This window comes from Bos javanicus, chromosome 18 (genome assembly GCF_032452875.1).
Source record: "Bos javanicus breed banteng chromosome 18, ARS-OSU_banteng_1.0, whole genome shotgun sequence".
In the NCBI taxonomy this organism is placed as follows: domain Eukaryota; kingdom Metazoa; phylum Chordata; class Mammalia; order Artiodactyla; family Bovidae; genus Bos; species Bos javanicus.
In genome coordinates, this window is record NC_083885.1 from 15,540,484 (window position 1) to 15,559,589 (window position 19,106).

Sequence of the window (19,106 nt, forward strand, 5' to 3'; positions counted from 1 at the left end):
GTGAAAGGCGGGGTTTGGGGTCTTCTGGCTTCTGCCGCTGTTCAGCCCCTGGGCGTGGAAAGTAGCAGTGACCCTGTAAGACGTGACTTCTCTGTTGCAGACAATCCTGAAGATCCTGGTCTCCGGGGGCGGCAAGTCACGGACAGGCGTGATGATCCCCATCCCGCAGTACCCACTCTACTCAGCGGTCATCTCCGAACTCGATGCCATCCAGGTGAACTATTACCTGGATGAGGACAACTGCTGGGCCCTGAATGTGAACGAGCTCCGGCGGGCCGTGCAGCAGGCCAAAGAGCACTGTAACCCCAAGGTGCTGTGCATCATCAACCCCGGGAACCCCACAGGTCTGTGCTTTACTTCCTCGCCAGTTTCTTGGGGAGCAGGGTGGCTGGTGTATTGGATGTCTGGACACTAAAGAGCTAAGAAATAATGAAGTCTTATTTGCTCCCAGGTTCCCAATCCAACTCCAGATTTGCTAACATAAGATCATAAAGTTGGCTGCCAGCCATCTTAGGAATACAGGCATTTTCCTGGGCAGGGTTGTATTGTAATTAAGACCAGTTCTTTTTCCTGTTCGTCCATGTACAAAGAACCTACTCTTTGAGGTCACACACAAATCATCACCGTTAATTATAGGCCTAATTTTACCCTTACTCCTACTTGTTTTTCTGAACCAGTTTTTAGATTTGCTGGTGTGTGCGTTTTTGTTTTTCTTTGACACAGCATTACTGTGTACTTTGAGGCCTGAAAAGGAAATGCCATATTAAAAACAAAAGCAAACCAAAAAAACCTGTTTCCAGAAGTTGGAAAGCTCTCCTAATTTTGCATATTTTTCTTCACAAAAAAAATGCACAGTTCTGGCTGTTTTGATCTTTCCAGGCTGCTGGCTTCATGTGCCCCAGATGCTATTTGGATGCCGAGAACAAGGGCTCCTCTCTCCTCCTTTGTTGAGATAAACTGGGTCAGGGCCAAAGCGTGGTGGAGTTGATTGTGGAATCTGCTCCTTGGGAACATCAAATGATGCTTCAATCAGCTGAAAGCTCCACTTGAATTCCTGGGTGCAGAAAATGGGCGCAGCTGCTCGCCTGGTTTATTCACACCGACTGCTTGGGGGAAGGGATGAGGGACCTAACCAGGGTACTGTAGGAAAATGACAGAGCTGAGTTCTCAATCCTGGCTGCACATTAGAATCAAAAAGGGAGCTTTTAAAAATGCCAGAGGCCAGGCCACACCCCAGAATCCCTGGAGAAGGGGCTCAGGCATCGATATTCTGTGTAACTGAGGATGAGAAGCACTGCCCTTGGATGATGCTTCTAAAACTTCAGCTTGTTAAAAACACAACTGCTGGGCCCTACATCTAGATATTCTGATATAATCAGGCTGGAGTGGGACTTGACAATTTGCATTTCTAACAAGCTCCTGGGTGATGCTGATGCTACTGGCCCCAAACTTGGAGTAGTAGATCCTATATCTTAGGAAATACTCTGTATACCTAGTTTATATCGTAGGCTTGGTAACTTCTTGACCAGAAGCTTACATATATCTTCTGGCTGTCTGGGGAGAAGTAACTGCACCAGAGACTTTCCTATTTGGGGTCAAAGTGGGGGTCATGTGAGTGTGGTATTAATATAAGCAGTTTTTCAGTAGTCATGTTCGAATGTGAGAGTTGGACCATAAAGAAGGTTGAGCACTGAAGAACTGGTGTTTTTGAACTGTGGTGCTGGAGAAGACTCTTGAGAGTCCCTTGGACTATAAGGAGATCAAATAAGTCAATGCTAAAGGAAATCAACCCTGAATATTCATTGGAAGCTGATGCTGAACCTCCAGTACTCTGGCCACCTGATGTGAAGAGCTGACTCATTGGAAAAGACCCTGATGCTGGGAAAGATCCAGGGTAGGAGGAAAAGGGGGCAACAGAATGAGAGAATGAGATGGTTGGATGGCATCACTGCATCAATGGACATGAGTTTGAGCAAACTCTGGGAGATAGTGAAGAACAGGGAATCCTGGTGTGTTGCAGGAGTCGGACGAGACTAGCGACTGAACTACAACAACAAGCAGTTTTTCTAAAAAATAAGTTACAAGCAGGCTTAGGCTAGTTTTGCTCTCTGAGGTTTTTTTTTAGTTTCTGGTTGTGATACGCAGCCGTAGGATCTTAGTTCTCTGACCACGGATTAAACTTGAACCCCAGCAGTGAAAGCATCAAGTCTTAACCATTGGACCACCAGGCAGTTCCCCTCTGGGGTCTTAATGTGTGAAAAGCAGCTATTGGAGGATGGAGGATGGAAAATGGAGACCTACCTGTGATGACCATGTATCTCGTCTGGACCACACACTGTGACCACTTTGTCTGAAAGGTGTCGACATGGAGTGGGATATTAGTGGCTAACAGGGCTCTTTGGGATTCGAGACAGAAACTCACCTTGAGGCTTGAAGGGAGTGGACCTGTGAAGTCCAGGGTAAAGCAGCATGCTTGAATCAACGTCGTCGTCATGGGAACCTCAGGCCATGACCCAGCTCTGCTCTGGGCTGGAATCCTCAGGAAGCACCTATCCTGGGAGTGGCCTTCCACAGGTCCAGTCAGTGCCCAGCAGCTGAGCGTCCCCCACAGGGCGCCTCACCCCTGGTTTCAACTGAAGCCCCGGGCCAGATTCTGTTGGCCCACACTGGGACACCTGCCCGTGCCTGACCTAGTTAAATCACTGAGACTGATTGGCTGGGTCTCTGTCCCTGGTGGAGTTTAAAGAGAGGGAGTTCCCCTAGGACAGCTGTGTGCTGTTGCTCAGAGAAGGGCAGGACTCTGGGCTGGTGTAAGCAACAGGTATCCCCATTAGTGTGTGGGACATTCCCTTGGCCCACCCTCTGGCAAGGGGCACTTGGAAGACCCCTCCGCAGCCTTTGGGGCCTTTAGCAAAGCTGCGTCTTCTCTGTGGTGTGCACACGTCTCCCCCTGCTGGGCACAGGCATGCCCTGCCCTCTGGAGATTATGTGGCTCCTTCTGCTCCACAGGCCTGTTCTGAGTGACTGCTTCGTCCCAGGCACTGGAGAGAAATAAGCTCTGTCCTTGTCCCACAGTTTGCATCTGTCACATGGGGGATTATTTGTGCACAGCAGGTCTCGTTTCCTCTCCTGGGCTGCTGGCTTCCTGAGGCCCGGCTCTTGCACTCCCCCTGGCGTTATGGAGAAGACTCTTGAGAGTTCCGTGGACTGAAAGATCAAACCAGTTAATCCTAAAGGAAACCAGTCCTGTATATTCATTGGTAGGACTGACGCCGAAGCTGAAACTCCAATACTTTGGCCACCTGATGCGAAGAACTGACTCTTTGGAAAAGACCCTGATGCTGGCAAAGATTGAAGGTGGGGGGAGAAGGGAATGACAGAGGATGAGATGGTTGGATGGCATCACCGACTTGATGGACATGAGTTTGAACAAGCTCCGGGAGTTGGTGATGGACAGGGAAGCCCGGTGTGCAGCAGGCCGTGGAGTTGCAAAGAATTGGACATGACTGAGCAACTGAACTAAACTGGCATTATGTACCCTGCTCAACACCTTTGATACTCTGGATGCTCACACCTTTGCTTGCATTCTAACAGGGTACACTTGGTGGCATCGCAGCCCTGGAAGGGAAGACCAGGAGCATGTGGTAGGCAGACAGGCTGCCAGGATGGACAGCCCCTGTGTCTATGGGCACAGCAGCTGATTACCTGTAGCATCCAGGGGCGCTGCCCTTCCTAATTCCCAGAGCGTGAGCTTGCTTCATAGGAAGCCTGCTCGGCCTTTGTTTGGCAGGGACAGGTTGGTCCCTTAGTAAAGGAACTGGTTTGTGGCTTAGATTATGTCTGAAATCCTGGCTGAATCATACCATGCTCTTATAAGATACATCAATATATTTTTCTAAGACTTAGTCTTGTTATTCTTACATGGGTAAGAATATAGTTATTTTTATTTTTAACAGAAAGGTAATATACTCTCCATACTGCTTTGCATGAAGATGTAGATACATATGTCAGTAATACATGTGCACATACATACATACGTAGGACATACGTAGATAATATACATACATGTAACACCCATAGGTGCACATTTATGTCCTTGTGAGCATCAGCAGGCCTGCCTAGTACTTTTCCAGAAGCTGTGTGAGCCAGTCCACCATCCCAGGGCCACATCATTGTGGGCCCCAGGAAGTCTGGGAAAGGGTTCCTTTCTACCTTGAGGCATTTGTTCCTTTCCCCACTGAAACCTGCAGTATTTCCTGTGAGCTGGTGGGTGAATATTTTGCTGCCGGCACTCATTTCTCTAAGGTGGATGGAGTGATGAGTCCAGCCCTGAAGGGAGACCCTGGCAGGGACACCGTGGGTGCCTGCCAGCGTCCTCAGCAGGCACAGCTCCCACATGGTCACTGGAGAAGCCAGAGCTGGTAGGCAGGCTCATTCATTCATTTAGAACTTCTTCCCCTGTGCTTACTAGGGAGGGCCCTGCTGGATGCCGGCTTTGAGGGTCGGTGCTGGGCCAGAGACATTGTCCCTGCCTCACGGAGCTTGTGTGGGGAGAAGGTATGGCCGGTGCATTTCTCATGGTGTGGCTGCTGAGGGGGGAGGAGGGGAGCGGGGCTGGATGATTTAGCTCCTTTGGTTTTATTTTCCTGCTGTTTATGATACGTCCGTGTCTTCTTGTCCTCTAGCACAGAATAATACACATATATCCTCCTCCCCCTCCACACACATACCTCTGAGAAGAATAACAAGAAAGTTGGGTGTGAAACACAACTCCCTACACATACCTGGCTTAAGTGAGTCAGAGGGACGGAGCTGACCCTAGGGGCTCCCTGGAGGCTGACAGCAGCTAGGGAGGGTGGTCCTGTAAGATCACGAGGGAACACAGACATCTGAGTGATTCTGGTTGGAATTCTCACCTAGGGACAAATGAAACACCCTGACAACCTCCTTCTGCTTTTGTTTGGGACTTTGTAGGTCAGGTGCAGAGCAGAAAGTGCATAGAAGATGTGATTCACTTTGCCTGGGAGGAGAAGCTCTTTCTCCTGGCTGATGAGGTAAGAGCAGCCTGGGCTCTCAGAGGTGAGGGTGTGCTTTCTCTTCTGGGGGAGGGAACCAGGTCTGTTGTTCTATAGACAAAAGAACTTTCTAGATATCGGAGGAGAGATTCTAACAAGGTTGAGGATGTTCAGTGTTAAACAACCTGTGAGACTGTGACTGAAATCATCCCATGTTGGTTTGGAATTTTGGTTATAAGTTTCAAAAATCTAGCCCAAACTACTTTAAACTTAACGCGGTGGTGGGATCTCAGGATTGGGGCTGGATCCAGGGACTCGAATCGTATCTTCCAGCTCCTCTTGTTCCATCCTGCTGCCTTGGCCTCAAACACGGGCCTGCTATCTTCCCAGCCTAGAAACAGAATTTATCTTCCTGGTCGTTTCAACGAAGCTCAGAACTGAGCTTCACTGGTGCAGTTTAGGTCAAACACCCATCACTGAACTGATTATTCTGGCCCAGTGGTTGCAATATGCAGACTGACCAGGCCCTAGGCAAGGGTTGGGGGCTCCCCCTATGCCCCCAAATGTGCAGATAGAGAGCTGGGGAGGATGTTCCTTGAAGCAAATCAAGGGCCCCTTTCTCAAGAAGGGAGAGTGGGTGCTGGGTGGGCTGAATGCTGTGTCCTGTGAGGAGGGGAATCTTATCAACCCCAGAATCGCTGCTTCCTGAACCCTAGATCTGGAGACAAACCTGCCCATTCTTTTCCTGCTTTGCAAGAAGCAATTAAAGACCTGTCAAATCCTATTTTCACTTCATTTCTGCGTGATTTCTGGTTAGTCATAGCTTCTAGCACGTGAGCTTCATTTCTGTGCTCCTTAGCAGCCCCCCACCACAGAGGTTATCCACCAAATCACTGCTGTGATCAATAGCAGATACTTAAGTCTTCATTTCTAAAGGAAAGAAGAGGCAGTAGAGTGACCTGGTGCACGAACCTCTTCACTCAGGGTCTGGGAAGCGAGGGGGGGTGAATGGGGAAGGGAGAGGCCATGGAGGAGCTGGGGAGGGGAGGGAGCTCTGCCTGGCTTGTTGAAGGTTGAGCTGGCCTGACCCTCCTGCTGACCTACAGTGCCTCAGAGAGCCTCGGTTTCCCTGATCTCCAAACTGGGCATGGGAAGTTCATCTCCCGGGGCAGATGGAGCGCGTGCCTGCTAGACTGTATAGACGGGGAGGGACAAGAGGTGTAGGCGCTGCTCAGTCCAGGGAGGAGAGAATGACGGTGATGGTGGATGGAAAGCTGGGTGAGTGCCGTGAAGCACTGAGGAGCACGGTTAGCTCTTCGGATGGGGAGGTCAGAGGACGGGTCCGTGAACTGCTTTCAGCACTCATCTTATTGACAGGGTGAGCGTCACGCTCTGGGAGGAAAGCCTGCTCGGGCCAGCCGGGTGTCACTGGCACATGAGGCAGAAAGGAGATCTGGAGACTATGTGGGGCTAATGTGGGAGAATCCAGTGGGCATCCAGCCCGTGCCCTCCCCCCCCAGCCCTTGCTTGTTCTGGAAGGTTCCCTTGGGCACATCTGGCTTAGATGTGATATCTAAGGCCAGCTTCACTGCAGGCAGCCCAGGCTGCAGCCCGGGTGGCTCAGCTTCTGGGGCACGTGGCTGACTGTCCCTGTCCTGTCCCCTCCTGCAGGTGTACCAGGACAACGTGTACTCCTCGGACTGCAAATTCCACTCCTTTAAGAAGGTGCTTTATGAGATGGGGCCTGAGTACTCCAGCAACGTGGAGCTCGCTTCCTTCCATTCCACCTCCAAGGGCTACATGGGCGAGTATGTGCCCCGCCTCCCTCCCGCTGCTCCGGGCCTGCCTGGTCCCGCTGCTTCTCCACCCTGCCCCGCCTCAACCTGCTGCCCGCCTCCCTCCCGCTGCTCCGGGGCTGCCTGGTCCCACTGCTTCTCCACCCTGCCCCGCCTCAACCTGCTGGACAGAGGTGGCTACTCTCGTCTACAGCCGCAGCTGGTCTAAGAAGCAGGAGGAGGCAGGCCATGTCTCCCCACGGGGAGTGCACTGGTGTGAGGGCATCCCCTATGCAAGGGCTCGTGTAAAATAAGGCTGTGACGAAAATGAATACAGGACCTGCAGCGGCTTCCAGCCCTAGTGTTTTCTGCCAGCTTTGTCACCCTTGCTGACACGTGACTGAACTCTGAGGGGCAGGGATGGCAGGTTGAATGAACAAATGCTGTCAGGCCAGTGGCCAAGCTGTGTGTGTGGGAGATCTGTATGCACCCTGCCTGAGCACCCTGTGACCTGTGGGGCCAGAGCGTCAGCTTCAACCCTTTCTTCATTCAGCCAATATTTATTGAGCATCTGCTATGAGTTCAGAAGTTCAACAGTGAGGTTACAGCAGTGAGCAAACCACACCCATTCTGCCCTCAGAGTCATGCTCTAGTGAGGTCAGAGGCAATAGACAAATGAACACGATGTGTCAAAGACAGAAATAATCAGAGAAGAGGTAGGAATGCAGGGAGGCGGCGTCTGGTCACTAAAGAGTTGGACCCAGGGAGGGGAGGTGGGGAGCTATGCAGACGTCTAAGGAAACCGCTTCTGCAAAGGCCCTGAGTGGAAGGAGCAGCTGTTCGAGGAGCAGCAAGGAGACTAGAAAAGGGTGAGAGGGAAAGTGGCGCAGTTGAGACCAAAAAGTCACAGGAGGCCAGAGCGCCTGGGCCACTTAGGTCATCTTTTACTCGGAATGAGATGGGAGCCCTTAGAGGGTTTGCACAGAGGTGTGACTTCTCCTGGTTGCTGCGTGATGAGGGCAGGAAAGAAGCAAGCACTCAAGTCAGGAGGCTGTTAGAGTCCAGGGGAGATACTTGGGGCCAGGGTAAACGTGGGGAGATGTTGGATCCTGGGTATGTTTGAAGGTGAAGTTGATGGGTGTTGCCTGACGAAAAGGAGGGTGTGAGAGAGAGAAGTCAAGGATGACTCCCAAGTTTTTTGTTCAAACAACAGGAAGCATAGAGTTGCCCTCAATAGATGAGGATGTCTGTGGGTGAAGCAGGTTTTGGGGTGGAATTTGGAAGTTGGTTTTAGATGTGTAAAATTTGCAGATGCCTGTTGGATGTCCAGATGGAGGTGGATATGTGAGTCTGTGGCTCAGGGCTGATACCCAGCTGGAGATTGAAGTTTACGAGATGTCAGTGTTTGAGTTGTTAGTTAGATCTCCGAGCCTAGACATCTCATTGGGAGGAGTATAGTTAGAGAAGAGGTCCAGGGACTGGGCCCGGCCGTCACTGCTCAAAAGTTAGGGGCAGAGAGGAGGAAGCTGCAAACTAGACTGAGATGGCCAGGCCCGTGCATTTACAGCCAAGGACGTTCATTCCCCAGCATGTGGGAGTCGTACTGTGTGCCAGGTGTCAGGGTAGGGGAGAGGGTCTGGAGGCCAGTGTAACTATGAAGCTCCAAGAAATATATTGACCAGGTCAAGGGCGTTTCCCAGGTAGTGCTAGTGGTAAAGAACCTGCCTGCCGGTGGAGGAGATGTAAGAGACACGGGTTCGATCCCTGGGTCAGGAAGATCCCCAGGAGGAGGAAATGGGAACCCGCTCCAGTATTCTTGCCTGCAAAATCCCATGGACAGAGGAGCCTGCTGGGCTACAGTCCATAGGGTTGCAAAGAGTCGGACATGACTGAAGTGACTTACACACACACACACACACGCAAGGAGCTATCCCCTGGGATGGCTGCCCAGCTGTTCTTGGCTGTATTTGTTGTGTGCAGGAGTTGGTTTATGCTGTTCTTTCTGGTTTACCCTGGTAGCTGTGGTGCCTCCTTGCTAAACTTTCATGTGCTGTATATTGCTTTTCTTAAACAAATATGTTCTCTATTAACTCATTTTTCAAACTCAAGTGTGTTTATTACATACCTACCCATCGCTCCATCTGTGATATTGATTACTCTGGATATTGGTAACCCGAGTTGGTTGCCCTTAGATCCTGATTTCCTAGGCTCGGACTGATTTACCCAATTTGATTTTCTGCTTATGAGCAGAGGGTAAAGCAGGAAGATTCTTCTTTCAACTTTTGTTACGAAAATCCCTTCCAAGAGGCCAGAATTTATCTTCCTGCCTTGGAAAGGCCAGGTGATGGATCAGATGGGGCTCAGTCTTTGCCAGTTCTTTCTACAGCCTGATCCCAAAAGTGTTTTGCTGAGTTCTCATCGTATCAGCTGGTCTGAAGTTGGGTGGGTGTGGTGCACATACAGAAGAAGGTAGCTGATACCATTATTTCTGTGGTCATTAGTCTGAATGTTATCAGTCACAGTCCAGAGAAGGAAGCATGGCTAATGGAGCGGATTTGCTTCTGAAAGTTGTTTTTTGTTGTTGTTGCTTTTGTTAATGATTTCAGCTTATTTTCATGAGATCTGACTCTGTATCAGTCAGGATCCTTTTGGCAATAAGTAACAGAAGCTCAACATGAAAGAGGGTTTAAAAAAAACACATATAAAGTGAAGTCGGTCAGAAAGAGAAAAACAGATATTATAGACTCACACGTGTATACGGAATCTAGAAAGATGGTACCGATGAACCTTTTTGCAGAGCAGCAACAGAGACACAGACATTGAGAACAGACTTACGGACGCAGCTCAGGGTCAGGGGGAGAAAGAAGAGGTGGGATGTATGGAGAGAGTAACATGGAAACATACATTACCGTATGTAAAGTAGATAACCGATGGGAATTTGCTGTGTGACTCAAGGAACTCAAGCCAGGGCTCGGTGACAACCTAGAGGGGTGGGATGGGGGTGGAGGTGGGAGAGATGTTCCAGTGGAAGGGAACATGGGTAGACCTGTGGCTGATTCACGTTGATGTTTGGTAGAAACCGACACAATACTATAAAGCAATTATCCTTCAATTAAAAATAAATGAATTTTTAAAAAATCCATATCAGTAAAAAGTCAAGGAGTAAAGTTGAATCAGGGGGCTTAAAAATGTCAGTGGGTCTCTCTCTCTACTCCTGGCTTTGTCCTGTTTTCTTTCTCAGCTCTGCTTTCCTACCCCCTCTCCCTTTTTTTCCTCTTTTTTCTTTTTCCCTTTTTTTGACCACACCATGCAGCTTATGGGATCTTGTTCCCTGTCCAAGAATTGAATGTGAGCCCTTGGCAGTCAAAGCACAGAGTCCTAACCACTGAACTGCCAGGGAATTCCCTGCTCTGCTTTCCTTTGGATTCGCTTTGTCAGGCATCAGAAAGTTGAAGCAAAATCCTCAGGTTGCTGCTCACATGCCCACTTCTTGAACCTGTGCAAGCGGTGCCTGGCCTGAATCATATGCCCCTTTCGAGCAGAGCTAGTATGATACTAGTTAGCAGTCAGGCTAAGCTGCTATAACCAAAAGGCCCCAAAGTACAGCGGCTCACTATAGAAGACTTATAGACCCTAAGTATAATGACATTACTTTGCCAACAAAGGTCCGTCTAGTCAAGGCTATGGTTTTTCCAGTGGTCATGTATGGATGTGAGAGTTGGACTGTGAAGAAAGCTGAGCGCTTAAGAATTGATGCTTTTGAAGTGTGGTGTTGGAGAAGACTCTTGAGAGTCCCTTGGACTGCAAGGAGATCCAACCAGTCCATTCTGAAGATCAGCCCTGGGTATTCATTGGAAGGACTGATGCTAAAGCTGAAACTCCAGTACTTTGGCCACCTCATGCGAAGAGTTGACTCATTGGAAAAGACTCTGATGCTGGGAGGGATTGTGGGCAGGAGGAGAAGGGGACGACAGAGGATGAGATGGCTGGATGGCATCACTGACTCGATGGATGTGAGTCTGAGTGAACTCCGGGAGTTGGTGATGGACAGGGAGGCCTGGTGTGCTGCGGTTCATGGGGTCGCAAAGAGTCGGACACAGCTGAGTGACTGAACTGAACTGATAATGGCTTATTACAAAAAACTAGGAATAAAACCACCGTATGACCCAGCAATCCCACTCCTAGGCATATACCCTGAGGAAACCAAAATTGAAAAAGACACATGTACCCCAATGTTCATTGCAGCACTATTTACAACAGCTAGAACATGGAAGCAGCCTAGATGTCCATCAACCGATGAATGGATAAAGAAGCTGTGGTACATACATACAATATTAGTGAGCCATAAAAAGGGATGCATTTCAGTCAGTTTAATGAGGTGAGCAAACCTAGAGCCTATTATGCAGAGCAAAGTAAGTCAGAAAGAGAAATGTGAATATCGCAAGAGAAATGTGAATATCGCATACTGATGCGTGTATATGGAACCCAGAAAGATGGTACTGATGAGTTTATTTTCAGTGTGGCTGTGGAGAAACAGACACAGAGAACAGACCTATGGACATGGCGGGAGGGGAGGAAGGAGAGGGTGAGATTATGGAGAGAGTAACATGGAAACTTACATTACCATATGTAAAATAGATAGCCAATGGGAATTTGCTATATGACTCAAGCAGGGGCTTGACAATCTAGAAGGGTGAAAGAAAATGACAGAAAAACAAAACTCCAGTGGCTCAAACAAGGTGGAAGTGTGTCTCTGTGATAACAGTTCAGAGGCAGGGGGAGTCTGGGACTGGCTTTACCCCACGAAGTCATTCAAAGATAGGCTGCTGGGCTGGCTCTGTCTTCTCAACATGTGGCATCATCTCTAGCACTGAGGCTTCTTGCTCTGGTGTCTGCCTTTCTTAGGAAGTGGGAGAAAGGAACAAGACTGCATGCTTTTAAGGAAGTGATGTGGGATTGGCACATGTCACTTATATTCACTTTCCATTGGCAAGAACTTGGCCATACCTGGCAGCTCAGTGTTGGGCATGGGGCTGGTTACAGGAGATTCTGGCCGGCTGGGTGCACTTAGTAGAGGTCTCTCTGTGACTGGTGGGTCCTCTCTCCCGCTTCGACATTCTAGGTGTGGCTACAGAGGAGGCTACATGGAGGTGATCAACCTGCACCCTGAAATCAAGGGCCAGCTGGTGAAGCTGCTCTCGGTGCGTCTGTGCCCGCCAGTGTCTGGGCAGGCTGCCATGGACATCGTTGTGAACCCCCCGGTGCCAGGAGAGGAATCCTTCGAGCAGTTCAGCAGGGTGAGTCGGCTGCGTCCCATGGCCTGTCCGTATCACTGCTGTGGCCGGCATTCACCATACATAGTCTCCGTGGCCAGCCTGTCTCCAGATGAGCTCCAGGGCACGCTTGTGGTTCCACATGGTGCCTGACCCACCCCAGTAAGGCTAAGTCTCAGGGTGTAGCTGGTTGAAGTGGGAGGACTGTGCGCATGGTGGGTGTGGGCACCTCTTCCTCCTCCTCACCTGTGAGCACCACGGAAGGGCAGGCGCTCAGAGGGAATGGCCTCATGTCCTGAGGACACAGCGGGCAGGGAAGGGGGTGATGATTCTGTTACTAAAGTAAAAGGGGGGAATGGATGAGCATGCCATTGATTCTAGACCGCAGACCTGCCTGTGGCTTAACCAGATGTCCTTGTAGCTTGAAGTGATGCAGACAGACCCTTTCAACCGCAGGTGACAAAAACCCAACTCTAACGAGTTTAAACACAAATGGAACTTATTGAAGAAGTCAGCTCCCAGCTCTTTTAGATTCAAAATCTTTCTTTTTAAATGGTGGCAAATTACACAGAACATAAAATTTGCCACTCTGATCTTTTTCAACTGAACAGTTTAGTGAATAAAGTACATTCACGTTGTCCAACCATTACCCGCATCCATCTCCAGAACCCTTTCCCAAACTCAAACTGTACCCATTAAACAAGAATTCCTCATTTCCCCCTTCCCCCGCCCCTGGTAACCTCTCATCTACTTTCTGTCTCTGCGGATATGACTGCTTTAGGCAGCTCATGTGTAGCATTTATCTCGCGGCTGGTTTATTTCAATCGGCACGGTGTCTTTGAGGTTTGTCGCTGCCATGGCGTGTGTCAGAATGTGCTTCCTTTGGAAGGCAGGGCAACGTCCCACTGCGTGTACATGCTGTGTTCTGTGATTCGTTCATCCGCAGGGCACACCGCTTCACCCCCGGTCCAGCAGTGCTTGCACAAGTGTTGGGCTGCCTGCTGCATCTTTGGCCGCGTGCCAAGCTCCCAGCCTGTCCCTGATGTGCTCTGCCTGCACTTCACATGGCCCCAGCACGTCACATGGATTGGGGGAAGGGTAGCTCCCCAGAATTAGATGGTGGGGCTGTCTCCTGGAAGCATGTTCTAGGATGTTCCGTCCAGGGCCAAGTTCATTCAGGCTGATGGGGAGGGGCTGGTTTTTCTTGTTTTCGGAAATGACGTCTTGGTACGAGAGTAGAACCCATGACACAAGCTACTTAGGACCTACTTGTGACTCATGTGCCCCTGCCCAGGGCCCATGGCCACCCCATGGGCTGAGTGTCTGTGGAGGACATTCTGCAGAGGGACACGTGTCTTGCCGGCCTCCCTGGTTTGCTGCTCAAGCACACATCAGCTTGCCTTTCACCAGTCTGCCCGGACGCCCTAGTTTGAAGGGATGGTTTTCAGTGTCTGGAGCCATGGTATCTGGAGATGCTGACTCTTATGCTTTCTCTGTCTCCTTAGGAAAAAGAGTCCGTCTTGGGTAATTTGGCCAAAAAAGCTAAACTGACAGAAGACATGTTTAACCAAGTCCCAGGAATTCACTGCAACCCCTTGATGGGGGCCATGTACGCCTTTCCTCGAATCTTCATCCCTGCGAAAGCCATGGAGGCAGCTCAGGTCAGAGGTGCCGGGTCGGGCTGGCTCTCTCAGCAGGTTCACTTGGAACTCTTTCTTGACTTGAGGAGCATGAGTGCTGACCCTTGAGGCTCTGAACTTGGTGTATCCATTGGTCAGATGGTACTTAACAGATAAAGATAACGGGCTCCCGGAGACCCAGCCCTGCAGCCGCTGTGGTGATGGGGTGGGTGTGAGGGCAGACCCAGGTGTGATGTGATGCATTTAAAACTGAATAGAAACTGGAGAAGCATCAAGAGCTGTCTCCTCTGCCTGGCCACCGTACCCTACAGTAGCGCTTCTCAAACTCGAATGTGTACATGGATCACCCGAGGCCCTGTGAAAAATGGCAGTTCTGGTTCAGGAAGTCTGTGGAGGGGCCCAAGGTTCTGCATTTCCAATAAGTTCTCAGGTGGTGCCACTGACCCTGGTTTGAGGATCAAGGGCCAGAGCCGTATCTCTGAAAGTGTCCTCACACCCCCTAACCTACCTTGTTAAACATTCAAAATCAGGCCCCATCCCTCAGCCTGTTGAATCAGAATCCCTGGTGTTGGAGCCCAAGAATCTATTTAAGAGGTGGCCTGGTTGTGCAAACTGAAGTGTGAGAAGCACCATCAGCAGGGCCCCGAGAGGCTTGTTCCTTAAGGTTCCCCTGGGCACAGACCGCAGGGCCCTGGCTTGGTGTGTAGGAGGCCAAGGCCAATGCTTGGGGAGCTACTCTGTGGGGGTACGGCACACAGGACTCGGGCTGGCACTCCCTAGGGGACAGCAGGAGCCCCACAGCCCACAGCTGTCCCAAAGTGGCCTTTGGGCTCTTTGCTCCCGGCCCCAGCTGCCTGCGTACCCAGGGTCCTGCCTTGTTTCTCGCAGGAAGAGAGGGCGGAGGGGCCCTGCCCTGGGAAAGAACCCACCATGTCAAGCATATTGGGCTTTGAGATTGTAATGGTGTGTCTGTGCAGTGTGAAATCGGGAATGACTCCTAAGTTCTGCCCTGTCCCCGCAGGCCCATAAGATGGCCCCTGACATGTTCTACTGCATGAAGCTCCTGGAGGAGACGGGCATCTGTGTCGTGCCTGGCAGCGGCTTCGGGCAGAGGGAAGGCACCTACCACTTCAGGTACCACTGCCTGGTTCCACCCTCAGGTACCCCTGAGGGGTGGGTCCTGGTTTGTCTTGGGAAACTTGGGCTTCTTAACAGCAAGGCAACTTCAGAGACTGAGATGTGTGAAGCCCCTGTGCACTCATCCCACTCCCATCTGTCCTGCCGCAGAGATAGCCGAGACCCTGCCCAGGGACTAAGGAAGACTGTGGGTGGACTCCACGGTCATCTCCTTGACCACTGTCTCCCCCTCCACTGCTTCCATCTATCACAAGCTTTCTGCGGTGTTCCCAGTGCTGTGTTTTCTTTTCTCCCCTTGTCCCTTTTCAACTCCATGATGTATCAGTCTGCATCCAGGAGCTCAGTAGCTTGTCCACTGAGCCAAAAACCTGCTGAGATGTTGCCTCTGAGATACGGTGAAATTGCTGTGCCGCCTTTCACAGGCACAGGACTCTACCAGGTCAGCTGAACAGCTCAGCCAGGGCTTCCCACCAAGGCCAGGTCTGTTTCTGAAAAGCCTCTCCAATGTTTCCTGCAGCAGGTGTCAAAAAAAAGAAATGTCTTGGGCTTAGCACCTGGGGCCGAGTTTTGAGTCAGTGAAGGTCATGGGCAGTGCCCCTCAATGGACAAATGTGTGTGGATAGCCTTTCCACCCTAGTTGGGTTCATCTTGGCAATTTGTGGCTCACTCAAGAAGTGGTTACTTCTTGAGAGCTGCCCTTAGGGATGGAAAGCAGGTTGACAGCATTGGAGGGAGGAGTTAGTTACCATGGCAACTTGGGGATTCGTTTGGAGGGAAGTTGTGACTGAAGGTTCTCACTATGAGACTGATAGTGGAGACGGGAAAGGCTTGTCTAGCTGGAGTAGGGGCGGCTCCAGAGAAAAGTTCTGTGTACCTTTCAGAGTGTTGGGTGGGCCTCCTGTGATTATGGGTGGATGGGTTAAGTAAGCTGAGATGCCGCCACCAGCTTACTGCATTTGTTCACATGTATGAGTTGGCTAAAAAAATATGTGAATGATGGAAAGTGGTTCAACGAGTGCCAGGTGCTGTCCAGGGCCTGTCCCTCCCCAGGAAGCTTGCCTGCACTGTGGGTTTCCACAGCTGCAGGTAGAGGAGGGACCTGCCAGATTCACCCCTGTCCCCTTCTCCAGAGCAATTCGTGTCCGACTATGCTCTTCTCCTTCCTGACAGAATGACCATTCTTCCTCCGGTGGAGAAACTAAAGACGGTTCTACAGAAGGTGAAGGACTTTCACATAAAGTTCCTGGAGGAGTATGCGTGAGGACTCCTCGGGCCCCAGAGGGAGACTGGGCCCTCGGCCTGCCTCCTGATACGCCCGCCCAGCCCAGCCCAGACTCGCCTCCTGCAGCGACTCCGCCTCAGGCCTTATGAAGGTCACTGGTCGCTTTCATCGTCATTTTTCCCCAGGACACTTCTTTCTTTGTGCCTTGATGTTGGGAGCACCTCTCTTCTGAGCAAATGTGAATCGGGATGCCTCAGAAGCCCTGTTTCTTTGATGCAGCCAAAGTAGAGGGGACTCACTCAGCATATGTGAGTCTGTTGTTGTTGCTTGTGGAAAATTCATTTGGGGTTTAAAACAGCCTGGGTGTGTTGGGTGAGCTGCTTCAGGTTTGCAGAAACAAGGCATTAGGAAATGTATAACTTAACCATGATGAAGACTGGAAATCCCAAACTCACCGCTGTGATCTGTGAAATAAAACCCTTAGCGGTGTGAAAATCTATTCCTTCAAACAGGAGAGCCTGGAGTCCACTGGAGGCCCAGAGAGGGCCATCCTTCTGACCTGGAGGCAGGCATCCTGCTCTCAGACAGGAATGGTGAGGGTAGCAGCACAAGATGCCAGGCTAGGGGGTGGTGGGTGTGGGGATTATGGCCAAGGCCAGAAGGTCCTGCCGGGGAGGCGTGGGTGTGAGCCAGGCTCCAAGGTGAACCAGGCCTCCATCCGGGAGCACACAGCAGGTAGTGAGGACTCTGCCCACAGGGGAGCTGCAGGTGAAGGGTTCTCTTGAGCTTTCTTAGGCTGGGACACCCATCTTGAGGTCTCCCTGAGCTCCAGGAGCACGGGGTTCATCAGCCCAGCAATATCTCAGTCATGGGGGATTCTGCCTGATGGTGTGTGGATCTATCCCACTGTTACCCAACAGCCAGCCTCACCCAAGGGCTTCAGGGAGCTTTTAGGCAATAGTAGAACAAGGAAACTCAGAAAATGTCCTAGTGAAGGAGGGTATCCTTAGAGACATGAAGACAGTTAAACCACATGCCCCTCCTGTAGTGTTTGTTCTTTGGACCAAGCGGAATTTGGTCCCTATCCTAGCTCTTAATTGGTCCAAGTGCCTGGTAGCATGGCTGCTCTGAACATGTGATCCGATTCAAAGTTTATAAAAGTGTTCTATAAGTAAAGTATTTTGCCTCCACATCTGTTGCTGGCTCCCCTCCAGCAGGCTCATATGCAGGCTCATAGCATCAGTCATCTTTTGGGGGTAGGGGTGGGGGATGATCCCCCAAGCCTGCAGCTTCCCTGCCATGAGCAAACCTGGGTGGGGAGCCTGACCCACACTCCCCAGAAGTAGGCACCTCAGGCCGCAGCAGGCTTATGCCTTCTTCTCTGGGCCGTCCCTGGTGGGCTTCCCTGAGAAGCCAAGGCCAGCTCAGGAGTCAGGGGATCCAGCAAGTCCTAAAGTGGAATTGAAGGGACCCAAGAGAGAAATCTGAAGAGGCTAAAGGAGTGAGCTTTGAAAGCAGCCTCCTGTCCTGTAATCTCCACGCCAGGTCCATGCATGGGATGCAGTAGGAAATTTCAGACTGCCCCTGTCCACTAGCATCACAGCCCCTATGAAGAAAGTAGCCACAATCTCAAATAACAAAGGGAATGTTTTAGAACTTTTTCTTCCTTAAAACTTCGAGAAAGTTGCACTTGTGCTTGTTGATGGTATATAAGCCAGGATGTATCCCAGAGCTTGAGATTTCTGGTGAAAAGGTTAAATAGTAGATGCTAGTATATTTTCTATATTTTTGTAACAATTGCTTTTTTCATGGGGGGGGAGTTGGGGTTAGTATTTGTAGTTTTAACAAGTCCAGTAGTTTTTTTAAATGAATCTCTTCAGATTATAAGTAACCCCTAAAAACTTTGCAACGTTTACATGATTTTTTAAAAAAGATGCCATATACATTGGTTTGCTTTTAAAAACAAGTAAATACTTAATAAGGTCAGCTAGCTGGTTTAGGAGATTAACTTGATTCAGGTAGGAACTCTGATCATGATAGATGTGATTTTCTGCAGATTGTGGTGTCTTGTTTGGGCACCACCAGAGTAAGCTGTTTGTCGTTTGAGGTTGCACTTTAAATCTGTACGTGTAAGGTTTTCTGCTGTTCATCTAGGTCTGCACAGGAGTTGGGGGGATGCTGGGCTATACTGTGGTAGTCCATGACCTTGTGGCCAGACCGGTTGTCCCCGTGTTTGTGAATTTGCAGGAAGAGCTGACAGGCCTACATGTCCGTTTTCCAGTCTGGATTCTCATAGGCATCTCCTGACAAAGGTACTTCATGATAGCTCTGATGGAAATTTCTAAACAATAAAATATATGTCCAAAATGGTGACTGTGTTTAACTTTCTTTGTATTTTGAATACCAAACGGACGTCACTGATTTTACACCTGAAGTCTTATGTTGCTAAGTCACAGCCCTTCGGTTTCCATTTCTTCTTAGGCATCAACCCTAAGGACCCTGGGCTACTTTCTATTGCTTATGTATTCTTTTAAAATAGAATGTTGTTCAAATGAAAACAGACCTTGATTTTCTCATGGGAGTGAAACGAACTAGAACTAGCAGCAGCTTCGCAGGGGAACCCAGGCAGGCAGGGGGAGCTGGAGAAACAGCCCTGAGGCCGGGGGTAAGGAGCAGCTGCCCAGACAAGGGGTTTCATTCATTGCCCCAGGCTTTCCCAGACCCACATCAATTTTAATGTGTGGTTCTGGAATTCAAAACTTTATTTTTCACTTAAAACTGAAACTTCTTTTTTAAAGATAGTCTGGAAATGTATATAATTTTAAAAAGTAAGATTCTTTCGGGTGGAAGGCTTGGAAACTTACTGAAAGTAGCTTAAGCGGAAGAGAATTTATTGGGTCATGTAAAAGGAATTTATTGAAATCCTGGAGGGATGCTGACTTTAGTTTTGATGTATACTGTTAAGAGCAAAGCCTGCCTGCCTGTCCGGCTATATTGAAAAATATCATAGAAGGGCTCTGCCTTGGTCCACATGCCTTTCCCTC

The 19,106-nt window shown here is 50.0% G+C and overlaps 1 protein-coding gene across 2 annotated transcripts in view; it reads left to right on the forward strand.

Moving 5' to 3' along the window:
• GPT2 (glutamic--pyruvic transaminase 2) overlaps positions 1 to 18,432 on the forward strand; it is a 34,898-nt gene extending 16,466 nt beyond the window's left edge. For both annotated transcript variants that reach the window (XM_061387085.1, XM_061387086.1), the window contains 7 exons: positions 101 to 344; positions 4,975 to 5,054; positions 6,687 to 6,823; positions 11,913 to 12,087; positions 13,569 to 13,724; positions 14,725 to 14,837; positions 16,011 to 18,432. In XM_061387085.1, the coding sequence (XP_061243069.1) occupies positions 101 to 344; positions 4,975 to 5,054; positions 6,687 to 6,823; positions 11,913 to 12,087; positions 13,569 to 13,724; positions 14,725 to 14,837; positions 16,011 to 16,101 (996 nt within the window). In that variant the 3' untranslated portion in view covers positions 16,102 to 18,432. The remainder of the gene's footprint in view (positions 1 to 100; positions 345 to 4,974; positions 5,055 to 6,686; positions 6,824 to 11,912; positions 12,088 to 13,568; positions 13,725 to 14,724; positions 14,838 to 16,010) is intronic.
• The last annotated feature ends 674 nt before the right edge of the window (positions 18,433 to 19,106 follow it).